Consider the following 22,959-nt stretch of genomic DNA (forward strand, 5'->3'; position numbering starts at 1 on the left):
TCACATTACAATCTTTTAATAAAAAAACAATGTCATCCAACACGGAAATACTGAAATATATGCATCACGTCCTGTACATTTACATATCGTGTTTTATGAATCCCTTGAGCGTTGATTCTCAATTTGTATTCCACCATAAGAGTACTCTGACTGTTTAAAAAACATTTAAACTGCTATTGTGCATACTAACTCGTTTACAGAATGCAAATACAGTGAATGGCTACTGCTAAAAAATGCAGGACATAAATCATATCAAAAATGGTGCTTGAAATAATAAACATTTTAAAGGGAATGTTATGTATTGAAGTGGAGCTGTATTAGATACTAACTAGATAGTTAGTGTATTACTACAAGACAAAAATAGTCATTTTACATTGCAGAACACAGTTAGTTAGTTTGTGTTATTGTGTGACTTTGGTGGATGCGAACTAACCCTTTAAAACACCAAAGTCAGACAACAACACTTAAAAATAACTAACCGATCGAGGCAGAGGTAGACCAACATCTCCCGTGTTCTGCCAGGTAAAATTACCATTTTTTAATGTAGTCTGGAGACTTTGAAGAGAGTTTAGATAACATTCAGTACCTCGTCAGAAAGGACTGTCTGATGGCAAGGAAAAGCGCTGAAAATATTCTAAATATAGCGTACAGTGACACTGATTATATTTAGTGGCTAAAATTGCTTAGCTTCTGTGCTGGTACTCCTGTCTGTTTCTCTGTGCTGACTGCCATCTACTGTAGGTAACACACTGACTATGTAGAAGAACCTGATACAACCACACTTCAAAATCCAAACTATCCGTTAAAGCTTCTCAATTGTTAGGTTTTGCTCTTCATTCTTTTTTATATAATAAATGGAATTAGATGTTTTGCTTGTTGATCCGACAAAATTAAGCAAAGAAATCACATCAGGATTGTGATGAGCATTTGTCATTTTTTACATTTTATAGAATATATTAGAATAATCTATAAGGAAATTGAATTCCAGCCCTATGTTTTAGAGTTCTTGTTGCAGTGTTTTATTCATTGGTTTTAATGAGAAACTGCTAATATTTCTAGATTACAGTATTTCTGGTAAAATCACTTTTTAAGTCGGGGAGACAAGGCATCAATAAACAAAATGTCATAAAGCAGAAAAAGACACATCATGTAAACAACGTGTCCTTCGATTTTTGGTATTGTTTTTGAAACATTTACATGGGAAAATTCACATTGAATTATATGAATGTATATATTTTTTTTAAAAGCACAAAAACACAATTAGATGATAAAACAACAGTCCAAAACAAATATTTAAAGCTCAGATATAAAGATATGCTATACTAAACAGCACAGAAAAATGGAAACTAAAGTAACTTCATCTGGTATCCTGCACCAGAAATATGAAACTGCCACTCATCACAATACAATAATGGACCTGGGAAATGACATTCACAGGTTCATTCCCATTTAACCGTTTCTGTCCTTGACAAAATGCAGTCCAATGTCAGTTAAGCATGTTTTATGTTTCCTGTTCCTCTTCCATCTCCTCTCTTTTAAAGGGGAGGTTGGTGTTTCCTGTGCCAATGTCCAGCACTTGTAAGTTAGACAGGTGTGCGAAAGAGCTCTCGTCCACAGAGTCCACAGACAGGCGGTTAAACCTTAAAGGGAAAAAAGAGATGCGTTTGTGGGGCGTTTTCACTCAATTGACAGCTGATGACCTTTCAGAGGCTAAAAGCTAAAATCCTGCCATGCAGAATGGTTAACAGACAGCAGGTGACATTTACAAATCACATCTGTCATCTGACAGCTTTGATCCACTCAGGGATCAGTATAGTGGGACCCATCCTTTGAGCATATACTGTATGCCATACTGAAGTGCACCCACTCTAATGTTTTGAGTCGATCAAACACAGTCGTAGTAACTCACTTAACATCAAAGCACTTCTGAAACACTGGAATCACCTGCATCCACTCTTATCTATCAGTAAAAATATTTGCATATGCTGATCATGAACTACAGCCAACATGCAATACACATGCAATTAGTAATGAATGCACACATAAATCCTCATTCCACTTCCCCCACTAACAGAAAGCATTCCAACGGCTCTAAATTGGCTCAAGCCAAAGGCTTCCAGCTGTGGGGCGATTTTGGTGGGGAAAAAAAGAAAAGAAATGTGGCAACAGCTGATATGAACAACACGAAGAGCACAGCAGCCTGGAAGGGGTCAAGTCCCGTAAACACGAGCCATAAAGCGGCTAGGTTAAGGTCAGACTGACAACCAAACAGAACAAAAGCCGTAATGCGCCCGTCCGAACCCTCTTTACTGTGCTGTCTGACCGCTGCTTTCAGCTGCAGTGCTTGTGAGTATAAGCCTGCACTATGTGGAATAAAACAAAGTGGAAAATTTGCTGAATGCACACAAGTTAGAGGAGATGGAGAGATTAGATGCCACACAGCAGTACTCTGCAAAATGAAGCTCGGTCAGACTCTCCAACACAGTAAATTTAGTTGATAAGTAACAAACCAGGACACCAGGGATATTTAAAAAAGTTTAACACAAGGTGCATCTCATTCACTTAACACTTAAACTATCAATTGTAAGATTAAAAATAACAGTTTAAACTATGGTGTGAGGAGTTAACAGTAGGGTTTAGGGCAGGGGTCTGCAACCTGCGGCTCAGGAGCCACATGCGGCTCTTTAACCCCTATGAAGTGGCTCCCTGTAGCTTTGACAAAAAAAACATGTCTTTTTTGTTGCACAGTGGACAATCTTTCAAAGGGAACACTTCTTATCTTGGAGTTCGAGGTGATATTGTGACACTGAAATAAAATATTTTTTAAAATATTTCATCAACTAAAAAATGCGTCACATTCTCCTGCGTCTATGGGCGCGGTGCCTTTCCCTACAGGTGGCTTATCTTGAGTTGCAGACCCCCGCCTAACTCACTATGCTAAACATGGATAAAACCAAAAAAAATTTGGAGGAAAATTGTTTAATTCTGCGTGGACAGATACATTTGCTTTCCCTGTCAACAATGCTGGTTTACCTGTATGCTTGATATGTGGCGAGAAATGAGCAAACAACAGAAAATGTAATGTTGAAAGACATTTTGTGGGACATTTGTGAGGTTGTTGTGAATTGTTTAAAAGCCAAAGAAATTATCACCACCTCCATGTGGATGAAACACACTGAAACGCACATAATTAAATGCAGACTGGCCTATTTTTTTATGTTTACTCTTTTTAAGATATTAGGCTGCAGCTACAAGTATTTTTTATTTATTTTTATTTTTATTCATTCCATTTTTATATTGTATTTTTTATTGTTTTGTGTATTTTTTATATTATATTCATTTTATTTTATTCAACAAATATGGGGAGGACTCAAATGGGCCTGCATAATTGCATAATTTATTTAAGTAGGCCTAAACATGGCAGTGTACTTTTTCCTTCTCTTCAAAAGAGTTTGGTGTTTTCCTTTGTGAAAACAGGTAAACATAGCAACAGTTTCTTTTATTGTCATTCTGTAATTTCATAAATGCAACAAATGACTATATATAAAATCTATAAGCTGTGTTATCAAATATGTTTTGCGGCTCCAGACATTATTTGGTGGAAGAGGGGCAAAATGGCTCTTTAGATAGTAAAGGTTGTCGACAACTGGTTTAGGGTTATACCACTGTCTGGTAAATATGAAGCTACGACCAACAGCAGGCTAGTTTAAGAAGTCGCAGCCTGGTCTCCTATTACGTTCCAATACAATGAAACTGCACCGTCAATTACGTTTAGAAGGAATTCTCCATTTTTATCAAAAGCGCGGAATTCCGCAAAAGGAGGAGGAGTGGATGGATAGGTGGGTCAAACAAGCAAGAAAATATATTGTTTTAAATAGTTAGGTGCAGGTTAGCAGATGTTGTTGCTTTTGGAAAGAGCCAGGCCTACTGACCAGCTGCTGGCTGTATCTTCATCTCCAGTACAGACAAATAGGCGTCTTTGCCAAAATGATGAAATTCCCTAAATTTTGAGTTTCTGAATACAATTAACGAAAAGCTGACCCTACTTTAATATATTCTACACGATACTTTCAGAGATTGAGAGCACTGTAAATGTCATCTTTCCTCAGACACTTTCACAAGAATAAAAATAAAAGGAATCCAAACCTTTTCATTGCCCTAAATTCACTCTGAGCTGATGGTAAAAAATTTAAAATGGGGAAAGAACACTGGTGTGCGTTGTTGTCAGCTGTCCCCTGGAGATTTGCAGAGCAGTATAAACAGAAGCAACAATTTCCTAACAGCCATTCTTCAGTAGAGTGCAGATCAATCCAAATGGAAAAGAAAGTTATGTAAGGGGCCACCCACCAGTTTTCCATAAAGCCCTGAAGACGGCGAAGAGTGGCCTATCCCCTCCTGCATGTGTCATGCAGCTACTTTGAAGAAAACAGCTTGAGCAAACAATCATGGAAGATGAATGGAGTGTTGACAAGAGTTTAACACCCGTTCAGAAAGAAAAGGACTGGCAATTACCAGTAACTGAGTTTAAGAATTACAACCTCCTGGTATAACAAGTGTTTTTTATCTAGCTTACCGGAGAAAGATGCCTTTGATGTTTGGAGTGCCTTCAAATGCTGAAGCAGAAAGACTGGAGATGCGGTTACTTTGCAGGTAAAGGTACTCCAGAGACTCAGGCAGGTCAGGCGGGATGTGTGACAACTGGTTGCCAGACAGGTCTAGTGTCTAAAATTACAAGATGCACAATGAATACTAAACATAATGAATTATTTTCCCTGATCTATGCAAGAAGTTGTGTAAAATGAGAAGATGTATACAGAAATATGCTTTACATGCGTAACTACTATCCCTTTTCTATTGAAGGAACAAATCTAAACTTAAATTGTAGCCATTGTCAGAGGTTTTGCTTTTGCTTAACTATATCATTTCTCACATGTGTTTTGACTTAGTTTGGAGACCAGACAGACTTGTCTGTGATTCCTCCTCGTGAAATGTCTTATAATGTGTACACTAAAACAACTTTAAGGCACCTCATTATAATTATGTGTATTCTGATCAGTACAGCAGTATGACGACTTTGAAAGTCCTATAGTGTGTAGGTGCCATTCGTGTGCCCTGTACTGTACTTATGACCTAAACGGTGCCAAACGCCTAACACTCAAAGACCCAAAAATGATATATAAAACACACTTTAAGTGCAAGAAAGAACCCCATACAACAATCTTAAGTCCAGGTAGTGGGTTGTTTAGTTTTGGCAGTGAACAAGGGCTACAAAATGTATTGCACTAATAACTGACATGTTTCTTCCTCCCCTAGCCACTCACTGTGAGCGCACTGAGCTCCATCCAGGCTCCCTGGTAGGCTGAATTCAGTTTCATCTGGTTGTCACTCAGGATGAGCTTTCGTAGCTTATCCATGCCCGTTAGTGCACCATCCGGTATGGAGTTCAGCTGGTTGTTCTTGATTTTGAGCACTTGCAGGCTGCGAGGAAGACCAAGGGGCATCGAGTGAAGGCTGTTTCCAGACAAATCGAGGGTTTCCAGAACACGCAGCTTTCTGAAGGCCTCGCGGTGCACCTTGGGGCTGGTCAGCTTGTTGTAGCTGAGGTTGAGCTCTGTCAGGGTGTACAGCACGGCCAGGTCGTTACGGCTAATGTCAGTAATGAAGTTGTGAAGCAACATTAGGGTCTTGGCCCTCTTAGGCAAGCCCCTGGGAACCCGCTCCAGCAAGTTGTTGTACATGTGGAGAGTGTGCAGTTTCTTCAAACCCTAGTCAAAATGAAAATGTATTACGCAAAGCAGTTGAGCATATCATCTCTTCCAGCCTGTTCTTAGAATTGAAAATACAATCTGAAATGTCTTTATAAAAAAGAAATGCACCTGGAAGGCAGTCGGGTGGATGGAACGTGAGCGCAGCATGTTATTGTGAAGGAGCAGGTACTCGAGGTTTCGGACAGAAGCAAGGGCGTCTCCGGGTATGCTACGGATAGAGTTCTTCTCCAGATGTAGCAGCACCAGATTGCGAGGCAGACCCTTCGGTACGACGCTCAGGTTGTTATTTGACAAGTCCAGACACTCCAGGCTCCTCAGTTGGCTGCCACGACAGAAGGAGAGAAAGTCATCAGATCAGCTCTGTGTGCTTTCTGTCTGATACTGCAACACAAGAATTCACATTGTCGAGTGGATGCTTTCTCCTGGACCACACTTAAACATAAGTCAAGACTAAATCAAGACTTTTCTTCGTTTCCACTTAGCAATAGCTTAAAGATGTTAGAACATGTTAACCCCTAGGGTTTGTCCACCTGAAAGTCTCGTTGTCCATGCCCTCATTGCTGAGGAAGTTGTTCTGGAGATACAGCTCTCTGAGGTTTGACAAGTTGTCAAAGGCCCCCACTGGGATTTTCTCCAGCTTGTTATTCTGTTACAACAAGAGCAATCCTTATGCTAACATAATTTACCATATAAAATTAAAAAGATACAATGAAACAGTAATTATGTATATCATTCACCTAACATAAATGAAAATTTAACAGGTGCTGGACCTTCAAATGAAGACGGTACAGGCTGGAGGGCAGGTTCCTCGGGACATCCCGCAGGAAATTGCTGGACATGGTGATAATCTCCAGGTTGTCAGAACCATTGAAGGTATGATCAGGAAGCCCTGCGTCAGTCAGCTTGTTGTTATGGAGATACACAGACCTGGGAGCCATGATAAAGGGACATTGTCATGTGTATATGGACATGATTCCCGTAACTAGCGATTTACACAAACACACATATACATACCTCAGTTTTGGTTTATGGCCAAACGTATATTGGTAGATCCTTGTAAGCTGATTAGCAGCAAAATCAGCACTAACCAAAGAGGGTGGTAGGACCTTTGGTGCTGAGGTGAGCTACAAGCAGAGGAAAAGAAGCATGACAGGACATTGTTACTGTGGAGATGGTTCGATCACTCCACCTCATCAGTCCTGAGAGATTACTCCTAACCAATATTGGATGAAATGCCGTGAAAATTTGTACAGATATTCATAGTTCCAGGATGATGTATCCTAATGACTTTTGTGATCCCCTTTTCATCTAGTGCCATCAGCAGCTCAATGTTTGTAGAGTCACTTACCTTGAGGATGTAGTATACCAGGGGTCGGGAACCTTTTTGGCTGGGAGAGCCATAAAAGCCAAATATTTTTTAATGTATTTCCTTGAGAGCCATATATTTAATAAAATTGAATGCAACTTTATGTGTGTATTTTTAAGTTTAACATGTCTCCGAGTACTAAAAGCGCTATCAGTGTTTCATTGAACAGGTGCTCTTTTATTAAATAAACTAAACGCTTCTGTTATTCATCTAATTTATGTGCACGTTTCAGTGTTTACTGCACGGGTGTCAAACTCAAGGCAATTATGTCCAGCCCGTGAGAAAATATCATATGTCTATCATAACTTTTTGGTAATTAAATCGATGCAGTGGCACAACCACAGGAAAATACATATTTGAGGAAGTATCTAAATGTGTGAATGAAATTAAACTGCCCCGGGACAAATTGACGGGACTGACGACAGATGGAGAGTCTGCGATGCGGTGAAAAGAGCTGATTAGTGGGTAGGATGTGGGAGAAGATGCAGCTGACGGTGTATCACTGCATCATACACCAGGAAGTGCTGTGTTGTAAAGCTCTGGAGATGGAACATGTAATAAGCACCGTAACACAGACAGGAAAGTTTATAAGAGTTAATGTAAGTATTTTCCTGAGGAGATTCTGAACATGGCGGTGCGATGGCTCAGTCCAGGGAAAGTGCTTAATAGATTTTTCGAGATGCGTGAGGAAATCTGGCCGTTTTTGGAAGCAAAGGGAAACACACCACAGATCTCTGGGACGATGTGAGCTGGACTGTTTGTGCGACATAACGAAGCATCTCACTGTTAAACCTGCAGCTTCAGGGCCGTGTGATCACAGACATGTATGATGCAGTGAGAGCCGAGCTGCCTGTGGGAGACTCGGATGCATTAAGGAAACTTTGGTCACTTCGTGTTTCCAAACACTGACAAACCATCTCCACCGCTGTGTTCCCGACCGCATTCTGCTGATGAAATGAGCGCATTTGCCGACTTTGCCGCTCAGAAATTTAAATTGAACTGCTCAGCAATCCGTTTGCAGTTGACTTAAATATGTTCCATATCTTTTTGCACTTTATCCAATATGTGTATCCTGTTCAATAAATGTTGACCGTGTTTGGCAATCGACGTAGTCCCAGTTTTTAATCTTGGCCCTCTCTGTGATTGAGTTTGACACCCCTAACTGCTTGTTTCGCGCAGTTTCTCCTCTGCTCGGTTTCACAAAGGGCGGGGCTTCACTGCCGACACACACATGTGCGAACACACTTACAGTCAGAAACAGGGCGGAGAAAAGGAGAGGGGGGAACTAAAAAATGAAACGTTTTACTTTAAAATTACACAGTATTATTATTTATTACTTGATTACTAAAAATGTCAGCTCAAAATTGTCTGCGAGCCATATTGTGTCATCGAAAGAGCCATATATGGCTCGCCAGTCATAGGTTCCCGACCCCTGTAGTATACTAATGACTTTGGTGATCCCCTGGTCAAAGTTTAAATTTGTAAAATATTGCAGAACCATCCCCAGCTGACTTTGTGTTTACTGCTGATTAGGGAACAGTACCATGCTAGAACAGGAAACTAAGATGGTGAATATTATACCTAATAAACATATGCATGTTAACACTATCATTGTGAGCATACTAACGCTATTAGTATATTATTAGCATTTACCTCAAAACATCACTATGCCCAAGTATAGCCTCATAGAGCTGGTATGGTGGCTGTACACTTGTAATATTCTTTTTATTCAGGCATGATGAATGATCACAAACTTTCCATAACTTTAACCAAGTAGGTTTAAATTCCCCATAGAGGTGGCAGAGGAAACATTCATATGAATGCTCATATTTGTTTTTTTGATGGACCTATGGGTTGTTTTGAAAGGCAATGACAAACCACCAGATTGTTCTTAATGTACTGTACTTTAACTTTAATGCAGTCTGCCCTGTCTAAAGAAGCGAGCACTGCTGTATGGCAAGTCATGTATCCGTCAATACAATCAAAGTTTTCTTCACTTCTTTCTCTCCACAGAACAAGTGCTACATTGTACAAAATAGCAAATCCGAGAAGCACTGGTGAGATTAGATGTTCATTTAGAGCTCTCTCCTTTATAACATGGTTTATGGATTAAAGCAGCATGGGTGTCTTTGAGGCTTAGTGAGCACTTTAAAATCCCTTATTCTTCCTGTTTGTCTATTCATCTATGTGAAGGCACAAACCAATCTGTCCATCTTTTCTCTCTCTCACTCTGTGTCCAGTAACATTTTAGCTCTCACCAGCTGGCACAGCCATACTGGAAGTGATTACAAGCATAAGCTTGCACAGAGTGTATGAGAGGAGACCTGCCACCTCTTTCTGCCAGCTGGCACTATGTTAGTGTATCAGAACAGAATAGAGTCAAATTACTGTGAGATAGAAACAAAAAAGATCAAATTGGCATTGCATCATGTAAGCACATTTTAAGGTCAGAATTGAGAAACAAATATATGAAAGTCTGGTGTGTGACTCACCTTGTTATTTGCCAAGTACAAATAAGCCAGCTCTTCAAGCACCTCAAAACCTTCATCTTCAAGGCCTATAAAGAGAACAACATAGTGAATTTTAAATCAAGTTACCCTCCATCACAAGTTGTTAAACGGGACACACAGGAAAACAAACTCAAATTCTATGAAGGCATTTCTATAATAACTGTACTGATTGTTTTAAAGCTCTATCTAGACTGCTAGCTGTGGAATGCCAAATTACTGAAGTGATATTACTCTGCAATATCTTTTTGACTTGATGTATACTAATATGTGCAAATGTGGAAATTACACATCACTTTGCTAATTTAACTTGTTAGTTTAGCTAAATGATTTATTGGCAATAACTGAACTTAATTCCATTGATAACACAGTGACATTAGTGGTTCAATGTGTAAGATATGCCAGAATTTAAATGTATAACATTTAAAAAAATTATTAACAGAATGTGAAGAGGTAAAAGTCTTGACTTCATGTCAAACAAAGATTAAAGAATAAAGTATAAAGAATACATTATAATACTATAAAACTTACATACAATAAATATGACATAACTAAAATATGAAATATAAGCAGAATAATAACTGATGGTTTTCATGAATGATGAATTTAGATTGTATGGAGCAGGTGGCTCAGAACTGCACACATTGTACCTTTAATGTGCTGCTTCTGAATGTATCTTCGGTTTAGTACAAAACCAGGTCTTCATATGCTTTGTACAAAGGATTCTTTATGTATTCTCTAAATAGACTCTTGGCTTCTACCTCTAAGAACTTTAGTGAAGAACAAAGGTTTGATCAAAACCCTATAGGGGCAACTACATGGCAGGTTCAGAAGTCCACCCAAAAAGTATATTTGAGGCAGATGGGGGGAAGAATCTGAAGAAGAGGTTTTATCTGATCAACTGGACTGAAGTAAGTATTGCTAAATGAGTCCAGGCACTCCCAGGATTCCTCAAGTGGATTTCAGGAGAAAAGGTCCCAGTTTTAAAATGTAATAAAATGGCTCGTATTAATACACCTAGTCTCGTCATTTCTTCTTTACATTGTAGCCAGATACATTATCTCAGCATATAAAATATTTTGCCATGAAGGATTATGGCCTAATGTTGTTCTATGAGGGCTATTAAAAAAAAGCTTAATACAAATTATTTGGGAAACTGCAGAGCTTTAGCAACAGAAACACAAACAAGCAGTGGCCACAGCTGGCCAGCAAGACCAAAATCCACCAACTTATCTGTTCATTTTGCAGTTTGCCAGAATTATAATGACCACCTGGCATTCAACCACACCGCTAGCAGGCACAACAAAGGCTTCCTCATAGGAGGAAATAATTATTAGCAAGAGGTTTGATGTCTATTTTGCCATTTGCACTTGTTGTGAATGACAGACCTACAACTGGGACTTGACATTTTCTTTAAAGACAAACAAAAAATCAACCAATGCCAATAGGAACAAGACGGCAAAATCTGGGTCGAGTGAATAAGAAAATGCGGTCTCAATAGACGGTAGCTTGGCTACTTAAAAACGGCGGGTTTGTGCAGGACACGGGACACCATGTCGCACAAGAGACAATTCTCTGATCAGTCAGTGATCTGTGTTTTAACTCCACCTTTTAGCATCTGGTTGCTTGGAACCTCGCCCAAGGTGGTATCAAAAAAAGCATTAAGTACTATCAAACAACTTTTGTCAATGGAAGCGAGTCAAGTAGAGTCGAGTCGAGCTGTACCAGACAGTGGGAAAAAAGGCATAGTATATGGATATTAATGTTGTCATCTGACCCTACAAAGCACACAACAACTGCTCACAGTGTAATATTACACTGATAAAGCACAGCTATCCTTGACATAAGCATCAGCAGTTCAGTGCATTTCTTCCAGCCTTTTAAAGCAAGACTATTTAACATTTTGCTGAATAGCAGCCTTTTTTTTTTTTTTAGAGAAAATGATTCTGATGTCCCTGTCAATTGCCCTCGATTTGGATGTGAAGCAAAGCCTAGTGTTATAGGAACAGTTGAATTGGGGCAGCAATTGACAGAAAAAGCCAAAAACAAACTTTCATCTGCCACTGTTGTGTAGGACTGTTGTGTGTATTTGAAAAGATTTCGCTTCTATAAAATTGGTCAAACTCAATATTGATCCACAACGAACAGCATCTCTCCTTTAAACTTCCCAGAGGCAGAATAAGTACTTATCATAGTAAAATTGCTCCAAATTGACTTGACTTGACTTGCTGAACAGGACCAGCCTGTTTGTCCCACAATACACAACTATGTGTTTAGACTGTTTAACAGTGTTTACCATCTGTGGTAAGCCAGTTGTTTTGAAGGTTGAGAGTCTCGAGCTGATGCAGATGGGAAATGTGCTCCACTCTTATCTCCTTGATTTTGTTGTTCTGGCATCAGGGGATACAACACAGACAGTGAAAACAATGGCAGACAAGTTTGCACTTATGTCCCTATTTTTCTAAATATAATTACAAAATGTGGATTTGTATTACTGTGTATGTTTGTGCAGTTGTGTGACAGACCTGTAGAGAGAGCTGGCGAGTTGTGTCCGATAGCTCGGCGGGGAACTCTGTGAGGTCGACTCCAGCGCAGTCCACTGCCCCTTCTGCCGTACAGCTGCACTCCAATGGACATTCAAGCGGCTCAGATTTCGTCACCGTTGTTGCGATGTCGGTCTCTTTTATTGGCTCTTCCTCCTCCTCTTCCTCTGGCTCGAGAGGGGCCTGGCAATGCACCAACACCCAGGCCAAGAGCAGCACACTCAGGGCCTGCAGGATGGAATGCTTGGGAAAGGCCATGTCCACTGCTGAGCTCTCCTGTTGCACAAGCACATACTGTATATATTAAAGTCCAAAACATCCCGAGTATTTTGTTCCTGGAAACAGGGCCTTGTTAAAACCTTTTGCTATTAAAGCAGTGGTTTTGTTTTCATGCTGTTTTGATCAATGTAAGTATTATGGTGGGTGAGTGACATGGACCACTGAGGCTCTCAGATCAAGTTTGTGTTGGGAGCAGCGATCATCAATGTGTACTACCCCACCTACACATGCAGAACTCAGTCAGGTACTTTCTCATCTCTCTAAACAAATATCTACAAAATGTCAACCTGCCAGGGCAGTCAGGGCAGTAGTAAACAGACAGAATTATTATAACAAGATTTCCATTTGTATTAAACTAATCAAAAAGTGCTTTTTTGTGACAGTCAAACATGCAGAAATCACATTTCTAAAAGATTTCCTTAGCAGTTGGTGATTTAGTTGGTTGAAGTGGAAAATCAGAAAACTGAAATGTATTTCCTTAACTACCATTTCTGAGCATTTCTGAGGTACTTAACCCTGAGTTGCTCCAGGGAGACTGTCCCTGTACTTAGTTCAATGTAAGTCGCTCTGGATAAGAGTGTCTGCTAAATGACCTGTAATGTAATGTAATGTAACTTTATCACACGTGAAGTTTCACAGCAGTCTTTTTTGACGCAGCAATCAGGGCCAGTTATTTGTTTTTGTTCCCGAGAAACTTTTGTTTGGCTAAATCGCAACTAAGTTAGTCAGATGTAAAATGATTCAGGGATCATCAAGGGTCAAATAGTTTCGAAATTAACTCCAGCGCAGCTGAAGCTCTGCATAGAACATGATCGAGAACACACTCCCTGATTTTGTGATAGCTCTCCAAAATCCAAATTCCTAACCAGCACCCTGTCGACCTTTAAAATGTCAATTTAGAGTTCCCAGCTGAGGTTTAAAATACCAGAGCTGACCATATTTTGTATGTTTATTTTCATTGAAACTGATTCAGAATAGACTGCTTGTCATGTTTTAGTTGTACAGTTATAGCAGGAGGCGCACTGATCCTAAATGACAGACTGGAGGGTGAGAAAATCCTGCTCCAAGGCAAAAATATGTTACACGTCAACATCTATTTGTGAGTCAGAGGGAGTACTTTTTATGAAAACAGTCCGAAGCTGAAAAGTGAAAATAGTCTGTACTTCATCATAGGTTGTTATGTTTTATTAAACATAACACCTAATGGCTGCTTTTGACACGTTACAGTAGGAAAATCCTAGTTGTGAGTCATCAAATGAATGTTGGCTGAATAGAACAGAGCTATTGTTAATGTTTTTAGTCATTTTCCTACTGTGTTAAGTCAAAATGCCTGCTGTGAAAAAGATCTATTATATGCAGCTAACCTATTTTTCCTACATTGATTATTAAGCCATGCTATCATTCAGTGGGTAAGATTCAATCATTTATTGTCATATCAACCGCAGTTGATTTGGAATTTGTTTCAGTGTACTCAACAACAACTAAACATATACTCACATACACACACAACAAGGAATGTGCAAATAACAAATGTCACTACTTGTACACTACCTAACTTCCAGACTCTGATGCCATGCTAAGCGTGCCTCAAGAGATGGTAAGGCGAGGTCATCCCCTTTGGTCCACAAATTGTTCTTCCATAGAATAACAGAACTGAATCAATTTATTGGATTTAGCTCCATAGAAATTCAGAGTATGTATGCTGCACAGATGCAGCCACCTAAGATTACCACTCTTAGCCAGCTGCCAGCCGGCTGCCTGCCGGTTCCCAGCCAAATCATTATGGGAAGTGTAGGATCCAGGATTTTTGGAGTTTAACAAATAAAATTCAGGATATTTCACAACTTTTTTATCCTTTTTCTCTCAAGTGCCCCAACCAAATACTGAATCCATATAGTACCCATTTAAAGCAAGCAAAACATGCATGTGTCTGCTTACCACAATTTCAGGTACAGTCTTATTATGTACGACATCCTTTCATTTCAAATCCTTTCAATCCACCAACGCTGATCTATCCCTGCAGGGCCCTTTCTGTCTGGTGTAGAAAAAAAACCCCTCTATCATTACATCTAAAAAATTTATTTTACTGATGGAGGGTTTGCATTGTTTTACGCACCAGACCAACAACAAAAGACAGCCGGTTTTCTGTCCCCGCTCTCTGCTGTGTCGGAAGCTTCAGGCCTCACCAACTGGAAGGGTAGTTTGAAAAAGGAACATCAGCCATGTCAGGCTTTCCAATTATTTCACAAACAAGCATTCACAATGTTTCTATGAAGTGGGGTTGTATCAGGTTCTTCTCCATAGTCCTGTATTACTACAGTAGATGAGGTCAGCACGCCCTCAGTTTGATGAAACAGACAGGAGGAGCAGCACAGAAGCTAAACAATGTACTGCTGACGGGCAGCAGCAAAACAGACATCTAAAGGAAAGACCCACTTAACTCAACTGAAGCTGTTATCTATGCTCTTGCCAAAGCCATTAACAAAAACAGTAATTATAGATTAAATAGATTAAATAGAATGATATGAATCTAGCCTTTTGCTATTGTCTGACAAGCACAAGGACAGCAGTGTTTATTTGATGCTAGTGTTTTGGCAAAGCCAGGAACACGCCCTCTTATCTTCTCCACCAATGTTAATAGAAATATTCAAGGGGGCACTCAAGCCATGCTCTCAATGTCTAAAAGCCATCCATCAGAAGAGACATTTTCTGTTTGTCCACACAGAAAATACACACAGCTGCATGCGTACACCCACAGCAAATGAAATATAAAAGACTTTGCACTTTCCTGCACTTATTGTACAATGTGGACCCTAGCTCAAATAAAAACAGCATCGCATCCAGGGGTCAGAGAAGAGTTTAAAGCCGTCATTAAGTCAACAGCATTCTCATGTTACCTTAAAATGTGTTGTCTCGAAGTAAAAATAGTATTTAATAGCAGAGATGCTAAGCATTTTAAAAGTCTTCATCTTGTTTTCATGCTCTTTCTCAGCTGAGCCGGTCTTGAAGTTGCTTCACTGTTAAGTGGATCGTCTGAAATACACATGCCACACTGTCATGCATGGATGAATGAAGCTGACAATTACAGCTCACTCTAAGCTACACATAACATAACAGCAGCCACCTATAAAACATGCAGCAGTAAAGTCTGCCGAAGCTACGTTCTGGTCTAGTACTTTACCCTGTTTGACCAACGTTTGCAGAAACGCACTGAAGTCTGACGTCCAGTCCAAACACGGGCTGTCCCATAGCAGGCGAGGAGTCACTCACACACAGATACCCTCCAGATGTGAGAGAGAGAGAGCAGGAGAGGGAAAGTTAAGAGAAAGGAAGGAAGGGAAACAGGCGAGAGTGAAAAGGAAGGGAGTGAGTAAGAGAGACAGCTCTGACCTGAATGGGAGCCAAAAACACAAATTCTTCCCTTTTTCTTCTCATATTTTTTTACCCAATAATTATTTTTTCCACCCTTAAATGTAGCAGTTCTAGTATTAGAGTAATACTTTTGTGTTGTGATAAAAAAAAATTCCTCTGAACTCAACAAAAACTTTCAATACCACATGGTTCAAATTAGATAATAATCATAGACCAGGAATAGCAGTCCTGATCACTTCAAAAGGATATGGTGCGTATCTTGGATAAAACAGCTAAAAAGTCTTGTTCTCCAATGTACAAAAAGGAGATTATTGATAAAAGATGTTACCTATCTGAAAAAATGTATGTGCCTCTATTTGCTGACACGTTCTGAGATAACTCATTTGGGGAAGAGACAAATTACTTTGTCCTAAATATCCCAGTAATAAATCAAAAAGTGGAAGAGTGGCCTACCAAAAAGGGGCGGCAGGATATGATCTAATGTCCCACGTGTTTCTGCATCAGGCCTCTTCTTCAACAAAACCATCTCCCATTAGGCCAAGTGTGTGAACATCTGCTGCCGTTATGATGCATCAGCATAGTTCACTGAACTTCAACTCTACATGCAAAGAGTTCTGGGATGATTCATCACCATAGATAGTTACAATATGCTTTGACAAACTTTTGTTTTTGTCCATTTAGTTTTCTCACTTTCACACCTCAGTTCTTACCTGATTCTGATTCAAAACAATTTAAACAATCTGTGAGTGAGCAACCATTAATGCCTCATTTCTCATCTCCACTACCATAGTTGATTTGGGTGTTTGTATGAAGGCATTAGAATAAAATGTCTTAAAACAAAGGACTGCCCCACAAAGCCTAAACGCAATTATCTGCATGGTTGAAATTTAGTTAATCTGGCTTTTCCCTTTACCATATAAACAATTATAATGCAATTATTAGAAGGTTGGATAAGAGAATTGATACCCCTTGTCTGTCTGTACAGTAAATATAAAGCTACTGTTGGTTAGCCTAGCTTAGCATGGAAAAAGCTCAATCCAAAGGCAACAAATATGGCCTACCAGAACCTCTCAAGTTGATTTATTAACAGTTTCTATCTTGTTTGTTCAATCTGTACCAAAGCCGAAGAGTAAGAGAAGAAAACTGTTATTTTTTGGACAGGAGCAGTGATTTCCTGGAGTACTGTTTGCCAACATGCTAGCTGTTTGACTCTTTCCATTCTTTAAGCTAAGCTAACGGCTAATGGCTGTACCTTAATATCTAAGACAAGAGTGGTATCAATCTTCTCAGCTCATTGTCAGCGAGAAAGCAAATAAGGGTATTTTCAAAGATATCAAACTATTCCATTAATTTCCATTAAAAGCCTAGCTAAAGCTAAAAACTACCGATTGATTTTTCCCTTATTTGTAAATTAAAAATATCTATTTTGATGAACATACATCTTGGTTTTCAGTTTGTTTTAACTGTCGAAATCGAAATGGACAAGTAATGTGAAAGAACAGCCAATTTTTATTTGATGTAGAAAAAAGTAAACTCAAGTCAAATTTGTTTCTATGGCACATAAAAAACAACATGAGCTGACAAAAGTGCTTTACAAACGTAAGCAGAATGCAGCAGGTCAACAGAGCAGACAACAAAAAACAACATGCATATACCCAGGGAGAGATCAAGATCAAATCGTTGAGTAATGCAAAAACTAAAAAACAAACATTAAAAAAAGCCCAGTAAGTAGTTACAATTTAAATACATTAAAAAGCCAAAGAAAAGAGTTTGGCATTCACCTGTGCTTTGATCGACTCAGTAGAGGAGCAGTTCTGTGCAATTTGTTCCATAAGACTTGGTCCCGCAACTGAGAAGGCAACTGTGGTCAGGGGAACTGAGTTAGGAGCATATCTATGTTTCCAAGGTCCTATGTTCCCAGGGTGCTATGTTCCCAGGGTCCTATGTTCATAAGGTCCTATGTTCCCAAGTTCCCAAGGTCCTATGTTCCCAGGGTCCTATGTTCCCAAGGTCCTATGTTCCCCAGTTCAATATTCTGTTAACACACATTAAATAAACTTTTCAAAAGGTTTAATGTTGTCAGTGACTCATTTTCCCAGGGACCTTTAATCAACTCCATGCTATGTTCCCTTTAGACCATGTTATATAAGGCGAATCCAGACCTTTTTCAGGTTCCCATTATGTGCTATATAAACTGGGGAACCAGTTCAACTCATTCCTAGGTTTTGTCAAACATGCACTTATTTGAACCCAAAGTTGGGTTGGGGGAACAACCTAGGAAACCATAAACCATAAACCATTTTAGGGCTGTTCCCTGGTTTCCAACCCATTGTTCAAGTATGATAATAAGCAGTTTATGATCAACTGTATCAAATACCGCACTATGGTTAAAGTATTAGAATAACACAGTCACTGTTGTCGGCTGCTACAAACAGATCATTTTGCACTTTTAAAAGAACCGATTTATAGTTATTCTTGCTTAAAAAGGGATAGAGTTGCTGGTAAACTACTTTTCCAGTATTTTAGATAGAATGGAAGCTTGGAAATAGGACTAAAATTAACATCAGGGTCCAAGTTTAGTTTTTTAAAACAGAAGGGAAAACAATCTGTGGAAAGGCAACAATGTATAATAGACAGAATGCTCAGGCCCACAATATCAAGCAATTCTTTTAGTAGGAGTGAGGGAAGGTAGTTAGAAGGGAAGGTTGGGGGCTACTTCCTGCAAAGAGGAAAGAACGAGAGCTGACATTAAGGCCCAGACTAAAAACTAAATCTTAGGTGTGGTCACGTTTATAAGTTGGACCAGACACATGTTGAGGAAGATTAAAAGATTTGGTGACATTTAAAAACTCAGTAGCAAATGTGTTTGAGGAATCATCAACATTGAGGTTAAAATCATCAGATATGATAACTTATTTCGTAGTTCAGCTCGATGAAGGACATAAAATCAGAAAATTCCCAAAATGTAGGATTGGCATAGGATTGGCTCTGAGCAGCAGATTTTTAACATAATGTAAAACTTTCTTTTATGGGTCCCTTATTTGCCCCCAAATATCCAAATTAATTGTATTTCTATTAATTTCCTTGAAAGCAGCTTGTGCTTAACTGATCATTCTTAGGATGTTTCCAGGAAAAGGCTGCGTAATTTATTACCAATCATGAGAGAAATGCTGAAAGTGTTCATTTGCTACTGTTGAAAAAAGAGAAAGAAAAGTCCTTTATATACTGATATAATAGAAACATCTGAATGTTCTCTCCATTAGAGACAGGGATGTGAACATTGCCTTTAATCTCACACAGTGTTCAAATACAAAGTGAGTGATTCACCACGGTCCGCTCAGGGACATCTACCTGGTCTGCTTCTTCAACAGGGATTCCTACATTTATCTATCTAGAGTGTTTTAAAGGCATAATATGTCATTTTCTTCAACTCGGGGTTTCTACATCAAAACAATAACAAAAGAAATGTGGTGGCATTGGTAAGTAATGTGGGATCATGGGAGTTGAATGATGATCCTCATTCCAGAGGTTTTTACTGAGAGCTGAATTATCAGCAGAGGTCTCCTCGGCAAAACAAACAGACCTGGTGAGTAAAACTGGTAAAAACACTGAATAATGCAGTTTCACATTAAAAATCTCTGTGTTTCTCTGACGACAGCGGTTGCTGCAAGCCGAGTTGCCGCTAATGTTTGCTCAGCTTGTTTCTCTGAATCCTTAAGATCCAGACATTCAGGAAGTTTTTACCAGGAGCCCAACTATGCACAGGTCTGTTCCTCTCCAACACATAATGGACAAATGGAAGGAAAACACTGAATAAAGTAGAATGTAGTTTCTCCCTGCCTGTTCGACTGCCGCTAACATTTGCTCAGCTTGTTTCTCCGATAACTTAGGATCAAGACGCCCAATGACTAAAAATGTTCAACACAATCTCAAAAGTGTATAGTAGAAATGTGACTTAAAACTGGATAAAAAATAAACATATGACTGGCAGACAACCACAACTCTGACACATGCACAAATGTTGCAATTACAGGCGACAGAATGAAACTGATCATTACCTTGATTAAAATTACATATTTCTCTAGGTTAAAAAAATGATTGGAAACATTTGGGTTAATGTAAGTACGCAACCCAACAAAATATACAGAATTCGTTTTTAGACTTTAGTGTGATAATGTAACATATCATACCTTTAAATCTGAAACTGAATAAATGTTTTTATCAAGTGCATCTCTATAAACAAATACTGGAGGCCACTTCTAGAAGATCCTCCGCAATTACGTAGCAGTGAGTAAGTCCAGTATAAATATCCCGCCTATAGCTATTTGTGTTGGAAGAGACAGACCTCGGTTTGTAACCTTGAATCCCTCCAGAAATGGGAGAAAACACCCTCTGATCCTCACTCTGGTTATTACTCGTCATATTTTTTGGCAGGCTGCTTTCCAGAGGGGCTCTGGTCACTGCGACGTGTTTTTAATAAGTTTCCACTGTTTAAGTGGAACATGTTCAGACAACTCTCTAAAAGCAGTGGTCCCTCCAACAGATTAATTTCACAATAGGTTGTTATGTTTCATGTCCTTCTTTAGGACACTGTACAGGGATCATGTGAGCAATTTCAAAATCACTACACTGTTCCCCCAGCTGTGTTAATATAGTTCTTATTGTTTGAAGTGGGGTTGTATCAGGTACTTCTCCATAGTCCTGTATTACTACAGTAGATGAGGTCAGCACGCCCTCAGTTTGATGAAACAGACAGGAGGAGCAGCACAGAAGCTAAACAATGTACTGCTGTGGACAGGGCAGCAGCGAAACCTATTTAAAGGCCCTGTCACACATATCCGTATGACAGAAACGTATGTCGGCGCATACGAAATATCGGCAATAGGTTGATATAAATTGAGAGTAAGTTGTGATCGTTTGAAGGACGCAGACGATACGCCGAACACGCCAGACACACGGCCCTGTCACATAGTTCCGTATGGCAGAAACATGCCGGCGTATATGAAAAGTAGCCTATATCTAACGTACCTCTAACGTAGTCACGTAGGTATTTACGTACTATATTTATTTAGGTCAGTATTCATGTACTATATTTACGTAGGTAAGTATTCACGTACGTGTTCCGTATTCACGTATGTCTAACGTAACGTCTGCATATCTTATGAAGCACACGTCGGGTACGTCCGGTAATTTTGAACATGCTCAAAACGTCAGCGTTGAACAACGCACCCCAGCGTAACACCGCCTGCTCTTAACGAATACTACTTATACCTTACCTTATATCTACGCACCCCAGCGTAACACCGCCTGCTCTTAACCAATACTACTTATACCTTACCTTATATCAACGCACCCCAGCGTAACACCGCCTGCTCTTAACCAATACTACTTATACCTTACCTTATATCAACGTAAACCAGCGTGTTGCCGATATTTTGTATGCGCCATATTTGTGTATATCTTATGCATTTGTTGGGCATTCGTTTGATACATTTTGTATTAGTAAGTGATGCACTATCAATAGGTTAGACATGCGTATCTGTATACGTTCACTTTTCTGTTCTGATGAAAAGTTGGACATATCTGGACTATGACAAATATTGGTATGCACTGGCATACGTTTCTGTCATACGGATATGTGTGGCAGGGACTTTAGACACCTAAATAAATTCATATCAAGTGTTTAAGTGTACACCATATTTAGAATATTTTCATGCTTGACCTTGCTGTCAGACAGCCTTTTCCGCTGTTATCCATCCAAGCTGTATTAGAAGCCACCAGACTGCATTTAAAGGTTTAGATCAGATTCACCAAAGTCACAAAATAACACAAACTAACAGATCGAGGCAGCAGTAGACCAGACATTCCCGTGTTCTGTGAGTTAAAATGACTGTTTTTGACCCCCAGGGGGTCTGCGGAGGTCCTGCAGGGGGGGTCGCGAAATTGTTTGTAGATAAAGCAAAAACAAAAGTATAATTTTTTTATTTACAGAATTTTTTTTTTTTTTTGCACATTCACATCCTTGATGATATTTTGTTTTCAGTTTCTATCAATAACAGCTGCTCTCTTAGCACACAGCTGAGCTCCTGCCTGCATTTGTATAAACTAATCCTCTTCATCTTTTACTTGGCCGAACTAGTATTTTCCACTGTACTTGTACTCTTGTCTCATGTGAAAGCAGATCACGAAAACAAGGCTTCAAGTCCCACCGAGTGTGTTTGTAATATAAAACGTGTCTGCTGTCCTCGTAGTCATCGCTGCTAAATTTCCCTCTAATAAAGTATCTATCTAAATCAGCCCTACAAGTGTGACCATTATCACACCATGTAGCATTGACAGCATGCAGTCAATGTGTTGTCTATTAAACTGAAAGCTGTAAGATCCTGGTCGTTCCTGCTTTTCCTGAGAAGTTTATTTGGTTATTGCTGCTCCAAACGGACGATTTCATCTTCTGCGTGTTCCGAACAACCCCCCTGGGTTTATGGAAACATACAACACGGCACATCTTGTAGGCAGCAGATAATCATTTCCCAGGACAGTAATGACGTGTATGCAAGCTGAATCACTGCTGTGTTACGTAACTCACAAACGTAGCAAACATTTAAATCAGGTCAGGTCATGGTAACAACAGAGCACATCGAGACATCGTAGACAATAATTGAAGGACTTAATGCAAGAGTATCAAAGCGCTTAAAAAAATAATGGATCAAAGGTGATGCAGTTGCTGCAGAGACACCCTGACTTTTAGTCCCTTGTATGGCTCAAGCTCCAAAAACAATGGATTACATATCCCATAATGCAACTGACTGTAATAGCATATTTTAGCATAAGCTCCACTTCCTGGTAAACACCCACATCACCTTCACTGTGACATTATCAGGGTTATTGTTTCCCCACACTTTAAGTACTCATTTTGGGGAAGGACATGGATGATAATGAGAAAAAACATCTGTAATTTAACTATTACAGATGTCTCAAGTTTTTTAACTTAGCTTGTAGGCATTTCACATTAAGATTAGAGCATTTATGACTTGTTAAGCATGTAAAATGTAAAACAAAAAGCTTGGATGCCAACATTTCTAATCAAATGTAAATGTAACATAAGATGTATAACTTGTGAAATC

At 39.3% G+C, this 22,959-nt stretch overlaps 1 protein-coding gene across 4 annotated transcripts; it reads right to left on the reverse strand.

The window, feature by feature from the left end:
* podn (podocan) lies at positions 1-15,831 on the reverse strand. 4 transcript variants are annotated; one of them, XM_029430545.1, is made up of 12 exons: positions 15,645-15,828; positions 14,580-14,652; positions 12,167-12,460; positions 11,938-12,031; positions 9,627-9,691; positions 6,783-6,892; positions 6,539-6,695; positions 6,299-6,414; positions 5,877-6,090; positions 5,322-5,765; positions 4,574-4,722; positions 1-1,640 (listed from the first exon to the last, which is right to left on the reverse strand). In XM_029430545.1, the coding sequence occupies exons 3-12, from the start codon at positions 12,440-12,442 to the stop codon at positions 1,502-1,504; spliced, it is 1,764 nt and encodes a 587-aa protein (XP_029286405.1). In that variant the 5' UTR covers positions 12,443-12,460; positions 14,580-14,652; positions 15,645-15,828; the 3' UTR covers positions 1-1,501. The 4 variants fall into 4 exon arrangements, with proteins under 4 accessions (XP_029286405.1, XP_029286404.1, XP_029286407.1 ...); XM_029430544.1 differs by lacking the exon at positions 14,580-14,652 and having other exon boundaries at positions 15,645-15,831; XM_029430547.1 differs by lacking the exon at positions 14,580-14,652 and having other exon boundaries at positions 15,675-15,821.
* Between the last annotated feature and the right edge of the window lie 7,128 nt (positions 15,832-22,959).

The sequence above is a fragment of the Cottoperca gobio genome, chromosome 4, assembly GCF_900634415.1.
Source record: "Cottoperca gobio chromosome 4, fCotGob3.1, whole genome shotgun sequence".
Lineage (NCBI taxonomy): Eukaryota > Metazoa > Chordata > Actinopteri > Perciformes > Bovichtidae > Cottoperca > Cottoperca gobio.